The 15,623-nt window shown below is 50.8% G+C and overlaps 1 protein-coding gene across 1 annotated transcript in view; it reads right to left on the bottom strand.

Annotated features, from left to right (window-relative positions):
- Window positions 1-10,701, bottom strand: part of LOC105467732 (transport and Golgi organization protein 1 homolog) — a 28,999-nt gene extending 18,298 nt beyond the window's left edge. The window contains exons 1-3 of the mRNA XM_071083685.1: window positions 10,501-10,701; window positions 9,910-10,418; window positions 2,939-3,011 (exon numbers count right to left, since the gene is read on the bottom strand). Of these exons, the coding sequence (XP_070939786.1) occupies window positions 2,939-3,011; window positions 9,910-10,418; window positions 10,501-10,701 (783 nt within the window). The remainder of the gene's footprint in view (window positions 1-2,938; window positions 3,012-9,909; window positions 10,419-10,500) is intronic.
- Window positions 10,702-15,623: the final 4,922 nt, after the last annotated feature.

Below are 15,623 nucleotides of genomic sequence, written 5' to 3'. Positions count from 1 at the left end.
CCCTGTCTCTACTAAAAATGCAAAAAAATTAGTCAGTCGTGGTAGCATGTGCCTGTAGTCCCAGCTACGTGGGAGGCTGAGACAGGAGAATGGCTTGAATTCAGGAGGCAGAGGCTGCAGTGAGCCAAGATTGCACCACTGCACTCCAGCCTGGGCAACAGAGTGAGACTCCATCTAAAAAAACCAAAAAAACAAAAAAACAAGAATTACACATCCGTGACCTTTTCCGTGCAACCACATACCTCCTAATAAATAGGATGGATTTTATTTCCGAACTCCACTGACGTGGCCCCAGTTACAAGATTCGTCGTGGCCAACAGGATGTGAGCAGGAGTGATGTTTGCTACTTCCAAGCAGCGACCCTAAAGCATTTCCATTTCTTTTTTTTTTTTTTTTTTGAGACGGAGTCTCGCTCTGTCGCCCAGGCTGGAGTGCAGTGGCCGCATCTCAGCTCACTGCAAGCTCCGCCTCCCGGGTCTACGCCATTCTCCTGCCTCAGCCTCCCGAGTAGCTGGGACTACAGGCGCCCGCCACCTCACCCGGCTAGTTTTTTGTATTTTTTAGTAGAGACGGGGTTTCACCGTATTAGCCAGGCTGGTCTCGATCTCCTGACCTTGTGATCCGCCCGTCTCGGCCTCCCAAAGTGCTGGGATTACAGGCTTGAGCCACCGCGCCCGGCCGCATTTCCATTTCCATTTGCCCTTTTATCTCCTGTGATTAGCCATGAAATGACCCTACCCAAGTTGCCACTGTCTCTCTCGGTGGGAGCCAGACTGAAGACCCATGGAGGACTCAGAAGCAACCAGAAGTCCTGAGTCCAGCTTGGTCCAGCCAAGCCAAGGTGTCCCATGGATCTAAATGTTTGGTCTTGAGAGATACACAAGGAGGTTGGTTGATTCCTCAGGATTTAACTATATATTCTTGAAAACATCTTAATTTTAAATGTTTCTTTCAACATGGTGAATTAAACAGAGATAGCCCTTCAACAGGTTGAACTCAGCATATACTGAGTCTGAAATGGAAAGGATGGCGTTAGGGAACTGTGCAACAATGGTAATGATTTCAGAAACATTGTGTTGAGCAGAATAAGGCACACACAAAAGAGTACCTATGGCATGGCATGCATCTATATACACGAAATTCCAGAATAAGCAAGCTAACCTATGATAAGAAAGAGATTGGCTGGGAAAAGGGAGAGTTCACTTTCTGGGGTGACGTAATAGTGTAGATCTTGGCTGGGCACGGTGGTTCACGCCTGTAATCCCAACACTTTGGGAAGCCGAGGTGGGAGGATCACTTGAGGTCGGGAGTTCAAAACCAGCCTGACCAACATAGAGAAACCCCATCTCTACTAAAAATACAAAATTAGCCGGGCATGGTGGCACATGCCTGTAATCCCAGCTACTCGAGAGGCTGAGGCAGGAGAATCTCTTGAACCTGGGAGGTGGAGGTTGCGGTGAGCTGATACCGTGCCATTGCACACCAGCCTGGGCAACAAGAGAGAAACTCCATCTCAAAACAAAACAAACAAACAAAAAAATAGTGTAGATCTTGAAAGGGGGTTGGGTTATTCTGGTGTATGTACTTTTCAAAGTTAGTAAACTTACCCTTAAGGTTATATATTTTGGCCCAGTGCTGTGGCTCACGCCTGTAATCCCAGACTTTGGGAGACTGAGGCAGGCAGATCATAAGGTCAAGAGATAGAGACTATCCGGGCCAAGATGGTGAAAGCCCATCTCTACTAAAAATACAGAAATTAGCCAGGCGTGGTGGTCTGCGCCTGTAATCCCAGCTACTCAGGAGGCTGAGGCAGGACAATCGATTGAACCCGGGAGGCAGAGGTTGCAGTAAACCAAGATCTTGCCACTGCACTCCAGCTTGGGCGACAGAGTGAGACTCTGTCTCAAAAAAAAAAAAAAAAAAAAAAAAAGTCGTCAAACAAGATGACACAAAACTCAAATGACATTTCACTTTGTTTTGATTCGTTGTGTTTGAGACAAGAGTGCAGCGGGGCAATCTGGGCTCACTGCAGCTTCCAACTCCTGGGCCGAAGCGATCCTCCCACCTCAGCCTCTCCAGTAACTGGGACAACAGGTGCGCACCACCAGGCCCGACTGATCTTTTTTTGGCATTTTTTGTAGAGATGGGGTTTAGCTATGATGCCCCAGCTAGTCTTGAACTCCTGGACTCAAGTGATCTGCCCACCTCGGCTCCCTAAAGTGCTGGGATTACAGGCCAGAGCTGTGTAATTTCATGCCGCGTGACACGGCCCAATAACAAGGAAGAAACCCCGCGGGTCCAGCGTCTACTCACATAGGTCGACTGATGGCTGAGAAATCCCAGCAGGAGGAGCCAAAAGAGCAGCCACCGCACCCGCATGTCCCGGTCCTCTCAGGCGGCCAGGACAGAGGTGGGGGTGGCTTAGGGCGGGGGGAGGGAAGGGGATGGGGACGTGGGCCGGATCTGACTTGGGGAGGGGGAGGGGAGGGGAGGGAAGGGAAGGGAAAGGAGGAGAAGGGGGCTGTTGGGCACCTGGAGGAGGAGGAGGAGGAGGAGGAGGAGGAAGAGGAGGAGGAGAAACGGGTGTGGGAAAGGATCCGGTTCAAAATAAGTTTTCAAGTACTGGTGGAAGGTTTAGCTACAGGTCAGGGAGAAGGTCAATCAGAGAAGCAACAGGACGCGCGGGGCAAGGGAGCGGGAGGCTCAGGAGCAATTTGATGGGGCCAGGGCTCTGCTTTCCAACAAACCTTCTTCCATCTGGGCGCTGCCTTAACAACCCTGGGGCTTAATACTCCCTCTCCACCAATCCCCGGACCCGGAACGTGGTGCCTCACAGTGGACATTCCACAGAGCGCCGGCGTCCTTCCAATGCCCACTCCTCCATCTCAGCCCCCCACACTCCTCCCAAGGACAGGTCCTCTCTGGAACCTTCACAAACCTGCTTTCTGGTCCTCCCCAACCAGCTCCCTGTCCCTGCTTCTGGGCGGCTCCCAGGGTTCCTCAAGGTCAAACTTGGAGGCAAAACATAAAAAACAAATGATGACAGGACGACAGGAAGAACCTCATACCCAAGCAGAGTGCGAGGTTTTTTTTTTGTTTTTTTTTTTTTTTTTTTTGAGACGGAGTCTCGCTCTGTCGCCCAGGCTGGAGTGCAGTGGCCCGATCTCAGCTCACTGCAAGCTCCGCCTCCCGAGTTTACGCCATTCTCCTGCCTCAGCCTCCCGAGTAGCTGGGACTACAGGCGCCCACCACCTCGCCCGGCTAGTTTTTTGTATTTTTAGTAGAGACGGGGTTTCACCATATTAGCCAGGATGGTCTCGATCTCCTGACCTTGTGATCCGCCCGTCTCGGCCTCCCAAAGTGCTGGGATTACAGGCTTGAGCCACCGCGCCCGGCCGAGTGCGAGGTTTTATAGTCCCCGCTCATCCATTCATATCCTAAGCAACTAAACATCAGTAGGATGCGGAAGGTCCCAATAGTAAACCATCTCCATCACATCCATGTAGCCATCCATCCATCAACCTGTATCTCAGAAACAAATGTTGTAGATACATTCATTTTAAGCATGCATAGCACATTTACAAAAATTCACCTAACTTATTTTGTTGCAGCAAATCTCAATATATTTCAGAGGAATCAAATCACACAGCATGTTTCTGATCATATAATTGTGCTAGAAGTCAATGAATAAGGCCAGGTGCGATGGCTCATGCCTGTAATCCCAGCACTTTGGGAGGCCGAGGTGGGTGGATCACGAGGTCAGGAGATCGAGACCATCCTGGCTAACACGGTGAAACTCTGTCTCTACGAAAAATGTAAAAACTTAGCCGGTCGTAGTGGCGGGCGCCTGTAGTCCCAGCTGCTCGGCAGGCTGAGGCAGGAGAATGGCACGAACCCGGGAGGTGGAGCTTGCAGTGAGCCGAGATCACGCCACTGCACTCCAGCCTGGGTGACAGAGCAAGACTCCGTCTCAAAAAAAAAAAAAAAGAAGTCAATGAATAAAAGTTAACTCAAAATTATTATTTGCTTGGAAATTCAAAGTGCCCTTATAAGATATAAACATAAGAAAGAATCCAAAATGAAACAAGACTGCCTTTAAACTCAATGATAAGATCATAACATGGCAATAAAATGTCTCCCTCTGGCCTGGGAATTCCACTCTGTAGCACAAGGTTGTGTGGTCTCAAATCACCCCTACCCCACATAGACGTTTTCACATCTGAAACAGAGTGATGTTGTCACTTATCTATATCACCTTACTGCCTGTGAGTGTGGACTTTAAATTCTGAACCCAAATGAGGGGGAGAAAACCAAGTTGACTTTCATGATTGACCTACCAGGGATGTCCAAGGAATCTGTGCATTTCAAGGAACAAAGTTCATCAGCTTCTCTCCCAGGGGATTTGGCTACAATACCCAGAGGGTTTGGCAGCATCATGAGTGATGGGTGGGGAGTGCCAAGCAGGTGGGCAGGACCCAGGGGCCTGGTGACCAGGACAAACCCCCACTGTCCATCACCTTTCCTGGCCCTGTCCTCAGCTAAACTTCCCAAAGGCCTTCTTCTGCCTGATCACACAGAGTGCGCCCAAACTCACTCAGGCCTCTGGCAGCTGAAAACCACTGCTTTAAATCCCTTTACCATTTACTATGACATAAGGTTACTGTCAACAGGAAATATTCTATTGATGCTACAAATGGAAAGCCAATGCCTTTACCGTAAATAGAAAAACAACCCTAAGAAACAAGCAAAACAAAAACAAAACAGGGGCTGGGTGGGGTGGCTCATGCCTGTAATCTCAGCACTTTGGGAGGCCAAAGTGGGCAGATCACAAGGTCAGGAGTTCAAGACCAGCCTGGCCAATATGGTGAAACCCTGACTCTACTAAAAATACAAAAATTAGCCAGGTGTGGTGGCAGGCGCCTGTAGTCCCAGCAACTCGGGAGGCTGAGGCAGGAGAATAGTTTGAACCCGGGAGGCAGAGGTTGCAGTGAGCTGAGATCGTACTACTGAACTCCAGCCTAGGCGACACAGCAAGACTACGTCTCGAAAAACAACAAACAAACAAACAAAAAACAGGGATAACAAAACTATGGAATTCAGTTCTATTTGTATGTTGCTGCCATGCTGCAGCCCTAGATTTGGCTGGGCGAGGTGGCTCATGCCTGTAATCCCAGCACTTTGGGAGGCTAAGGCAGGTAGATCACGAGGTCAGGAGTTGGAGACCAGCCTGACCAACATGGTGAAACCCTGTCTCTACTAAAAATACAAAAATTAGCCAGGCGTGGTAGCATGCACCTGTAGTCCCAGCTACTCAGGAGGCTGAGGCAGGACAATCCCTTGAACCTGGGAGGGGGAGGTTGCAGTGAGCTGAGATCATGCCATTGCACTCTAGCCTGGGTGACAGAGTGAGACTCTGTCTCAAAAAAACAAAAACAAAAAAGCCCTAGATTTGGGTTGTCTTGGTTGTAAAGGAGAGACCAAGTAAGTGGGGGCTGAAGTCAGATTAGCCCAAAAGTGAATGGCAGAGAGTACCATAATGCCCATGAAGGGTTGCTAGCATTGCCTTGATTATAGCCCAAGCAGAGACAGGGAAAGGAAGGCGATGTGAGCAGAGTTTGGGGCTTCAAACAGGGGAGGTTATTTGTGTAGCCCAGGAAAGGCTCCCCAAAGCCAGGATCAACCTCCCTTGCAGGCCGGTCCCTCATGGAGGCAGGGCCAGGCACCTTAGATTTGAGACCAGCTGTGTTGCTGCTGACCAGCTGTGTGACCCTGGGCTGGTTTCCTTCCATACAACGGGAGTGCCAATGGCTGCGCGCAAAGACTGTCTGAGGATAGGAGGTAGCACTCTGTTGAGCACCTGTGTACCTGAGTGTCATCACCCCCCAAGGGTATCTTTCTTTCCAGAGCTGGCACTTTGGAAGGCCCTTGGCCACTAAAGGCAGTGATGATGATAACAGCAGCAGCTGTAAATGATGTTTATCATTTACGGCTGATAAGGGAAGGCCAGGGGATAGGGCTCCTAGGTCCTGGATAAGAATGAGGATCTGGGCACTCCTGGGGACAGCTGAGTGGTAGGACTCCTGGGTCCCCAGGGGGCAGGTCCATCTTCAGTGGCATTGGGCCTAGGCTGAGGTGCTGAGGCAGCTACTGGAGCATCAGCAGTACAGGCAGGCACAGAGGCAGTGGATCCATCAGAGGTGGCAGGTGTAGGATGTATCTCTCATCTTGTAGAGGTATTAAAAGATTCGAAAGGCCGGGTGCGGTGGCTCACGCCTGTAATCCCAGCACTTTGGGAGGCCAAGGCAGGCAGATCACGAAGTCAGGAGATCGAGACCATCCTGGCTAACACAGTGAAATCCCATCTCTACTGAAAAAAAAATACAAAAAAAAAATTAGCCAGGCGTGGTGGTGGGCGCCTGTAATCCCAGCTACTCGGGAGGCTGAGGCAGGAGAATGGCATGAACCCAGGAGGCGGAGCTTGCAGTGAGCCGAGATCGCGCCACTGCACTCCAGCCTGGCTGACAGAGGAGAGACCGTCTCAAAAAAAAAAAAAAAAAAAAAAAGATTCAATTTATTTGGTAGATTGTATGGGCAGGCATTGTCAAATGGGGTGATACTGCATGGGAGGGCACTGTCAAATGAGGTGACATTAGATTTCATCTCAGTTATATTTATGGGTATGTTGTTGATATACATGTTCCAAAAATTACATATATTTATACGAATTTAATGTTATGATTTGTAATTTTGATTGTTATGCTAAATATTTGCTAAAGTTATATTTGTATAAACATTTTATGAATGGGTGGGCACCGTCACTGTAAATCCCAGCACTTTGGGAGACCAAGGCGGGTGGATCACCTGAGGTCAGGAGTTTGAGACCAGCCTGACCAATAGGGTGAAACCCTGTCTCCAATAAAAATAAAATTAGCTGGGCGTGGTGGCACAAGCCTGTAGTCTCAGCTACTCGGGAGGCTGAGACAGGAGAATTGCTTGAACCTGGGAGGCAGAGGTTGCAGTGAGCCAAGATCGCACCACTGCACTCCAGCCTGGGTGACAGAGCTAGAATCTATCTATTTAAAAAAAAAAGTTATTAATTATTTCTGGAGATTATATGAAATTTATAAGTCTGGTGGTCCTAATGTGATGCTGTCAGTCATGACTGGGGTTACTGTCTTAAAATGCTGCACATAAGAGAATTAAGTTTCCTTGTGAACTGGGAACTTTCATCAGATTTTTATCATAACTATTGTTTCCATCATCCACAGTTACTGTTTTGAATTCTTCTCTAAAAATATTTGTAATTGGCAATAGTCCAAATTTTCTTTTGTTTTCTTTCTTGTTTTTGAGAGACAGTCTGGTTCTGTCAGCTAAGCTGGAGTGCAGTGGTGCCATCTTGGCTCTCTGCAACCTCTGCCTCCTGGGTTCAAGTGATTCTCCTGCTTCAGCCTCCCAGGTAGCTGGGACTATGGTCGCCCGCCAGCACGCCCAGCTAATTGGTGGTGGTAGAGACGGGATTTACCATGTTGGCCAGGTTGGTCTCCAACTCCTGACCTCGTGATCCGCCTGCCTCAGCCTCCGAAAGCACTGGGATTACAACCGGGAGCCGCTGTGCCAGGCCCCCAAATTTGTCTTTCATGGAGAAAACTCTAACAAGTCTTCTTTTTTTTTTTTTTTTGAGACGGAGTCTCGCTGTGTCTCCCAGGCTGGAGTGCAGTGGCGCGATCTCGGCTCACTGCAAGCTCTGCCCCCTGGGTTCACGCCATTCTCCCGACTCAGCCTCCCAAGTAGCTGGGACTACAGGCGCCCGCTACCACGCCCGGCTAATTTTTTTGTATTCTTTTTTTTTTTTTTTTTTTTTTTTTTTTTTTTTTTTTGAGACGGAGTCTCGCTGTGTCTCCCAGGCTGGAGTGCAGTGGCGCTATCTCGGCTCACTGCAAGCTCCGCCTCCCGGGTTTACGCCATTCTCCTGCCTCAGCCTCCCGAGTAGCTGGGACTACAGGCGCCCGCCACCTCGCCCGGCTAATTTTTTTGTATTTTTAGTAGAGACGGGGTTTCATTGTGTTAGCCAGGATGGTCTCGATCTCCTGACCTCGTGATCCGCCCGTCTCGGCCTCCCAAAGTGCTGGGATTACAGGCTTGAGCCACCGCGCCCGGCCTTTTTTGTATTCTTAGTAGAGACGGGGTTTCACCGTGTTAGCCAGGATAGTCTCGATCTCCTGACCTCGTGATCCACCCGCCTCGGCCTCCCAAAGTGCTGGGATTACAGGCTTGAGCCACCGCACCCGGCCTAACAAGGCTTCTTGAACACAGTTTTCTGATAACCCAGATCAATGAATTACCCAGGCTTCACCACTATGCAATATAGGCATGTGAGAAACTCGCACTTATACCCCCTCAATACATTAAAAGTAAGTATTTTTTTATTTTTATTTATTTATTTATTTATTTTTGAGACTGAGTCTGGCTCTGTCGCTCAGGCTGGAGTGCAGTGGCCGGATCTCAGCTCACTGCAAGCTCCGCCTCCCGGGTTCCCGCCATTCTCCTGCCTCAGCCTCCCGAGTAGCTGGGACCACAGGCGCCCGCCACTTCGCCCGGCTAGTTTTTTTTGTATTTTTTAGTAGAGATGGGGTTTCACCGTGTTAGCCAGGATGGTCTCGATCTCCTGACCTCGTGATCCGCCCGTCTCGGCCTCCCAAAGTGCTGGGATTACAGGCTTGAGCCACCGCGCCCGGCCAAAAGTAAGTATTTTTTTAAAAAAGCAATGAGCCAGGCGCAGCGGCTCACGCCAGTAATTCCAGCACTTTGGGAGGCCAAGACAGGCGGATCACTTGTGGTCAGGAATTCCAGACCAGCCTGGCCAACACAGTGAAACCCCGTCTCTACCACAAATACAAAAATTAGCCAGGCGTACTGGTGCATGTTTGTAATCCCAGCTACTCGGGAGGCTGAGGCATGAGAATCGCTTGAACCTGGGAGGCAGATATTGCAGTGAGCCAAAATTATGCCACTGCACTACAGCCTGGGCGACAGACTGGGACTCTGTCTCAGAAATAAAAATAAAAATAAAGATAAATGAACTAAAAACCAATTTCTAGTGGTTTCTAATAAGGAAACAATGGTTAAAAGAAACTGCTGAGATCAAGCAAAACAAAAAATCTATTAAGATAATATTTTTATAACTCGTATTTAAAACATTGTTGATTCATTCCTTTTTTGTTTTTTTTTTTTTTGAGACGGAGTCTCACTCTGTCACCCAGGCTGGAGTGCAGTGGCGGGATCTTTGCTCACTGCAACCTCTGCCTCCTAAGTTCAAGCGATTCTCCCGCCTCACCCTCCCGAGTAGCTGGAATTACAGGCGGCCACCCCCACGCCCAGCTAGTTTTTGTATTTGTAGTAGAAATGGGCTTTCACCATGTTGGCCAGGCTGGTCTCCAGCTCCTGATTTCAGGTGATCACGCCCCGGCCTGGGCCTCCCAAATGCTGGGATTACAGGCCTGAGCCGCCGCGCCCGGCCCTTGTTTTGTTTTCTGCATTGAAGAAACGTTTTTCTCAGAAGTTATCTATAATTTACACCGATTTGGTAAAGCACACTTTTGTGAACAAAGGTGGGTGGAAGCGTTTGTTTTTCCTCCCTACTTGACCCCTCCAAACTTTGGAAACTATTCATAAATATTCTTATTTTCATGTACATATGTTCTCTTTATAAGCAGGCTATAATCAGAAAGATTGGTTATATTATCAAGGCTTTGACTGAAACATCCTATTTAAGAATATGCAGAAAATGCCTGGCTTCGAGTTTGCAGCCTTACATCACAGTCAGGGGGAAACTGTCACTGCCTGCAGGCCCGAGAACCTTAGAGTTTTTCGAGGAGCGACTTGGCAGGGAGGGTCCCGGTAGCTGCTCACGGGCAGGAAGCCCCGGGCGACCCTCGGACCCGCGGGGACCTTCCGCTTCCTGGCGTCTTTCTCCATCGCTCCTCTGGAGGGCTGCTGGGGAAGCGGCGGCCGCCCAGTGCCTGGGGGTCGCTCCCTCGCCTCCTCTGGCTGCGGGAAGGGAGAAGCGGCTGCGGCCGGAGCAGAATGGGCGGCCTGAGGCGACAGCCCGGCCGGCCCCCGAGGGGAATATGGCTACCTGCGGTGACCCAAGCAGCAGCGGCGTTAGCTGCTGCACCGCCGACTTCTCGGAGTAGCGAAAGCAACTCGCGAGAAGACGCCGCCAAGTGGAACCCGGGCCCTGCGGCCCTGGGTGGGGGCAGCAGCGACGCAGCCAGGAAGCCCCGGGCGGGGCGCTGGGCACCAACGAGCGCCACACCAACCTCCAGGCGGCGCCGCCGCCGCAGCAGCCTCCAGGCAGCGCCCTCACCAGCCTCCAGGCGGCGCCGCCTCAGCAGCCTCCAGGCAGCGCCCACACCAGCCTACAGGGGGCGCCGTTCGCACTGCACCTGCCGCCGCCGCCGCCCAAGGGTGTGACTGTGCTGTCCGCCGGGCCACGCTGACCCCTGCGGCCCAGGCCCGCAGCAGCCGGAGGAGGAGACCAGGGCCACTGCCTCCGGGTGATGAGGAGGAGCAGGACGGTGCCCCGGGAAAAGGCAAGAGCTCAGAGCTCGGGCCTCCGTGCCAGGAAAGACCAGGAACAGAAGATGGAGAGAGGGAGATGGAAAAGCAGCAGGTGGGAAGGAGCGGCGCTCCGGTCAGCATGGGCTGGCAGGGCTTAGAGTATGAAGAGGATGAAGCAGGGCAGAAAGAAGGCGGAAACAAGAAGGTGCAATGACACAGCGGAGCACAATGCAGAATCCAGCCCTAGGACTCCAATAAAGGCTGGCTTTAATTCCAACTCACACCCGCTACCCCTAATCAGAGAGGATCAGGGGAGAGAGACGACCCAAGGAACACTGGAACCTGAAGGGCGGGAATCTGAGGCCAAGACTGATTGTTGGAAATTGTGGGAATCAGGAAAGTAGAAAGTGAGGCAGAATGGGTGGACAGAGGGTGATGGTGGGGGCAGTGAACTGGGTTAGGAAGGATTAGAAATCATAACCTTAGGAAGGATCCAGAAAGGAACTGTCCTTAAGAAGGTGCATGCTGCAGCTGGGTACTGTGGCTCACGCCTGTAATCCCAGCACTTTGGGAGGCCGAGGCCGGGCAGATCACCTGAGGTCAGGAGTTCGAGACCAGCCTGGCCAATGTGGAGAAGCCCCATCTCTACTAAAAACACAAAAATTAGCCAGGTGTGGTGGTGTGCGCCTGTAATCCCAGCTACTGGGGAGGGTGAGGCACGGAGAATTGCTTAAACCTGGGAGGTGGAAGTTGCAGTGAGTTGAGATCATGCCACTGCACTGCAGCCTGGGCAAGAAGAGTAAGACTCCATCTCTTAAAAAAAAAAAAAAAAAAAAAAAGAAGGTGCATGCTGAAGATGAAGGAATGGGTTCTTCTAAGACTCAGGGAGTGAGGGTAGGGGAGGGACAGGGGTTGGGGCTACAGTGGGGTGCTAATTCAGCACCCAAACAGAAGAAGACTGGAGGAAAACAGGGCCCTTCTCCTCCAACTCTTAACTGCTCCTCTGAGTCCCAGGCCACCTGATCCTTTGTCTGCCTACCTACTGACCTATCTCTGAATCCTGCTGGAATGCTGTTCCTCCTGATTTCTACTCTGCCTCAGATTTCACTAACACCACCACCCCCACTGCCCAGGGCCCACCACCCCCATTGCTCCCGACCATAGCCTGCCCCTATCCCAGAAGCCCTTGCTTCCAGACACGCGCCCTAGGTGACATAAAGGGGACCTGGACATGCAGGTGAAGAGGGTGCTCTTCCGGTTCCTCCTGCTTAGGTATCCCAGTCGCCCAATCATAAGTGTGAGTAAATGTTGGATATGACACAGATTCTATTTCTCAAGCTGTTTCACACCGTGGCTTACCTAACAGTGTTTTTGTGGGGTCATCAATGGGGATTTGGTTCTCCCTGCAGACCAAGGATCTCAGCGCAGATTTCTTGAGCAGCCTAGAGAGGCTCTGGCCTCACCTGTCCACATCAAGTTCTGGGTCCTACCTGCCCTGCTTGGCCCAAACACAGCAAGGGTTACAGGAGGGAAACGGGAAAATAGTGACTTTATAATATTGGAAAGGAAGGATTTCATGGGCCAGTGGAACACAATAGAGGACCCAGAAATAAATCCATGCATTTACAGCCAACTCATTTTTCATCAAGCCGCCAAAAACATACCTTGGAGAAACAGACGGTGTCTTCAATAAGTGCTGCTGAGATGTATCTATGTGTGAAAAATAAAACTAGATCCCTATGCTTCACCATATATAAAAATAATTAATCAAAATTAATTAAAAACTTACATGTAAGAAACTACAGGCTGGGCACAGTGGCTCACACCTGTAATCCCAGCCCAGGCCAAGGCGGGAGGATTGCTTGAGCTCAGGCATTTGAGACCAGCCTGGCCAACATGGCGAAACCCCGTCTCTACTAAAAATACAAAAATTAGCCAGGCGTGGTAGTGCACACCTGTAATCCCAGCTACTAGGGAGGGAGGCGGGAGAATTGCTTGAACCCAGGGGACGGAAGTTGCAGTAAGCTGAGATCATGCCACTGCACTCCAGCCTAGGTGACAGAGAGAGACTCTGTCTCAAAAAAAAAAAAAAAGAAAAAAAAGAAAAGAAAAGAAAAGGAACTACAAAACTACTAGAAGAAAACATTGGGGAAATGCTTTATAACACTTGTCTAGGCAAAGATTTCTTGACAGGCAAGAAATCAAAAACACAGGCAACCAAAGCAAAAATTGATAAATAGGATTACATCAAGCTAAAAAGCTTTTGGACAGAAAAAAATGTTTAAATTAAAATTAAAAATAAAGTGGACCAGGCACAGTAGCTCATGTCTGTAATCCCAGCACTTTGGGAAGCCAAGGCAGGCAGATCACTTGAGGTCAGGAGTTCTAGACCAACCTGGCCAACATACTGAAACCCTATCTCTACTAAAATACGAATAATTAGCTGGGGATGGTGGTGGGTGCCTGTAATCCCTAGCTACTAGGGAGGCTGAGGCAGGAGAATCGCTTGAACCCTGGAGGCCAAGGTTGCAGTGAGCCGAGATCACACCACTGCACTACAGCCTGGGCTCTAGAGTGAGACTCTGTCTAAAATAAATAAATAAACAAACAAAATGAAGAGACAACCCACAGAATGGGAGAAAATTTTTGCAAACTATTCATCCATCAACGGATTAATACTCAGAATATATAAGAACTCAAAAACAAAAATCCCAAATAATCGCACTGAAAAATGGGCGAAGCCACGGCGCGCCCCGCCCCGCGGCCTCCGCGCGCCTGGCCAACAGGTCCATGACGCGCCTGGGGTCCACGCCCGCTGCCCCGAGCGCGGTGTCCAGCCCGGACGGCGTGGACTCGGCCTCGCTCTGTCCCGTGGGTGGCCTGGACCCCCAGGACTCCGCGTGCTCCCGCCTCTCGTCCATCTTGTGACCCTGGCCAACCGTCCTGCGGGGCCCAGGCGGGCCGGGGGCGGGGCGTCATCCAGACCAAAGCCCTGTCATTGCGCTGCCCCGGCCGTCAGCCCCTCAAGAAGCCATAGGTAGCAGTAGTCGGACGGACGGGCCGGGCCCGGGAGCAGCCCCCTCCGAGCCCCCAGCCGTACCCCCTGATCGCCCTGCGCCCACCCCCATCGCCCCTGCCCCCGGCGGCGGCCTCGCGTGGGAGGGGACTCCCTTCCCCTTGGTGCCTCAGTTTCCCCAGCTGTAAAATAGGGACAGTGCGACCCAGTAGCAGAGAGGAGCCGGCTGTGGAACCCCTCCTGCCACCTGCCCTCTAGGTAACCCTCCGTCTGATAAGGATTGTTTTCTTTTTGTTTGTTTGTTTTTGTTTTGAGACGGGGCCTCGCTCTGTCGCCCAGGCTGGAGCGCAGTGGCCGCATCTCAGCTCACTGCAAGCTCCGCCTCCCGGGTTCACGCCATTCTCCTGCCTCAGCCTCCCGAGTAGCTGGGAGTACAGGCGCCTGCCGCCTCACCCGGCTAGTTTTTTGTGTTTTTTGTATTTTTAGTAGAGACGGGGTTTCACCGTGTTCGCCAGGATGGTCTCCATCTCTTGACCTCGTGATCCGCCAGTCTCGGCCTCCCAAAGTGCTGGGATTACAGGCTTGAGCCACCGCGCCCGGCCGAGGATTGTTTTCTAAGTGCAATACTTGGCCCGCCGGCTTCCCACTGCCCCCACCGCTCTCACTCAATAACCTGCACAGCCGCCGTCCCCGCGTGACCTCAGGGAGCAGCACCCTGGCTCCCTCCAGCACCGGCGCCGAGGGGCGGGCTGTCCTGGCTGCGCAGGGCGCGGGGGCGAGGCTGGGGTCCCACCGCCGTGATTAATGTACTGACGAGCAGAGGCAGCAGTGCCCCCATCATGGCCCCCACGCCCCACTAACCCCCACACCCCCATTCCACGCAATGAACGAGAGCATTGGCCAAAAAAAAAAAAAAGACAAAAGATCTCAATAGCTATTTTCCAACAGAAGACATACAAGTGGCCAACAGGTAAATGCAAACATGTTTAATATCACTAATCATCACAGAAATGCACATCAAAACCACAACAAAATTTCATCTAACCTCAATTAAAATGGCGACTATCAAAAAGTTAGAAAACAGCAAATGCTGACAAGGACACAGAGACACAGGAGCACTCAAACACTCTTGGTGGGAATGTTTTTTGTTTGTTTGTTTGAGACGGAGTCTTGCTCTGTCGCCCATGCTGGGGTGCAGTGGGGAGATCTCAGCTCACTGCAACCTCCGCCTCCCGGGTTCAAGCGATTCTCCTGCCTCAGCCTCCCGAGTAGCTGTGACTACAGGCGTGTGCCACCACACCCAGCTAATTTTTGTGTTTTTAGTAGAGATGGGGCTTCACCATTTTGGTCAGGATGGTTTTGGTCTCTTGACCTTGTTATCCACCTGCCTCAGCCTCCCAAAGTGCTGGGATTACCAGCGTGAGCCACCGTGCCTGGCCGGTGGGAATGTAAAATAGTTTATCCACTATGGAAAACTGCATGGAGTTTCCTCAATAAGCTAAAAATAGAACTACCGTGTCATTCAGCAATCACACTGCTGGGTATATGCTCACAAGAAAGAAACTCAGTATATCAAAGACACATCTGCACTCCCATGTTTATTGCAGCACTATTCACAACAGCCAAAATACGAAATCAACCTAAGTATCCATCAACAGATGAATGCACAAAGAAAATGTGGTACATATACACAAAAAGAAAGGATTTCGAATATACTAAAAGTCGTTGAATTGTATGCCTTAAATGGGGAATTCACATGCTATGTGAAATCTATTTCAATAAAGTTGTTTTTAAAAAACTGAAGGGGTCAGACACAGTGGTTCATGCCTGTAATCACAGCACTTTAAGAGGCCAAGGTGGGTGGATCATGAGGTCAGGAGTTCAAGACCAGCCTGGCCAAGATGGTGAAACCCCGTCTCTACTAAAAATATAAAAATTAGTCGGGTGTGGTGGCTCATGCCTGTAATCCGAGCTACTTGGGAGGCTAAGACAGAGAATTGCTTGAACCCAGCAGGCGGAGTTTTCAGTGAGCCGAGATCGCGCCACT

The sequence above is a fragment of the Macaca nemestrina genome, chromosome 18 (assembly GCF_043159975.1).
Source record: "Macaca nemestrina isolate mMacNem1 chromosome 18, mMacNem.hap1, whole genome shotgun sequence".
Classification (NCBI taxonomy): Eukaryota; Metazoa; Chordata; class Mammalia; order Primates; family Cercopithecidae; genus Macaca; species Macaca nemestrina.
This window is presented reverse-complemented; position numbering and strand designations above follow the sequence as displayed.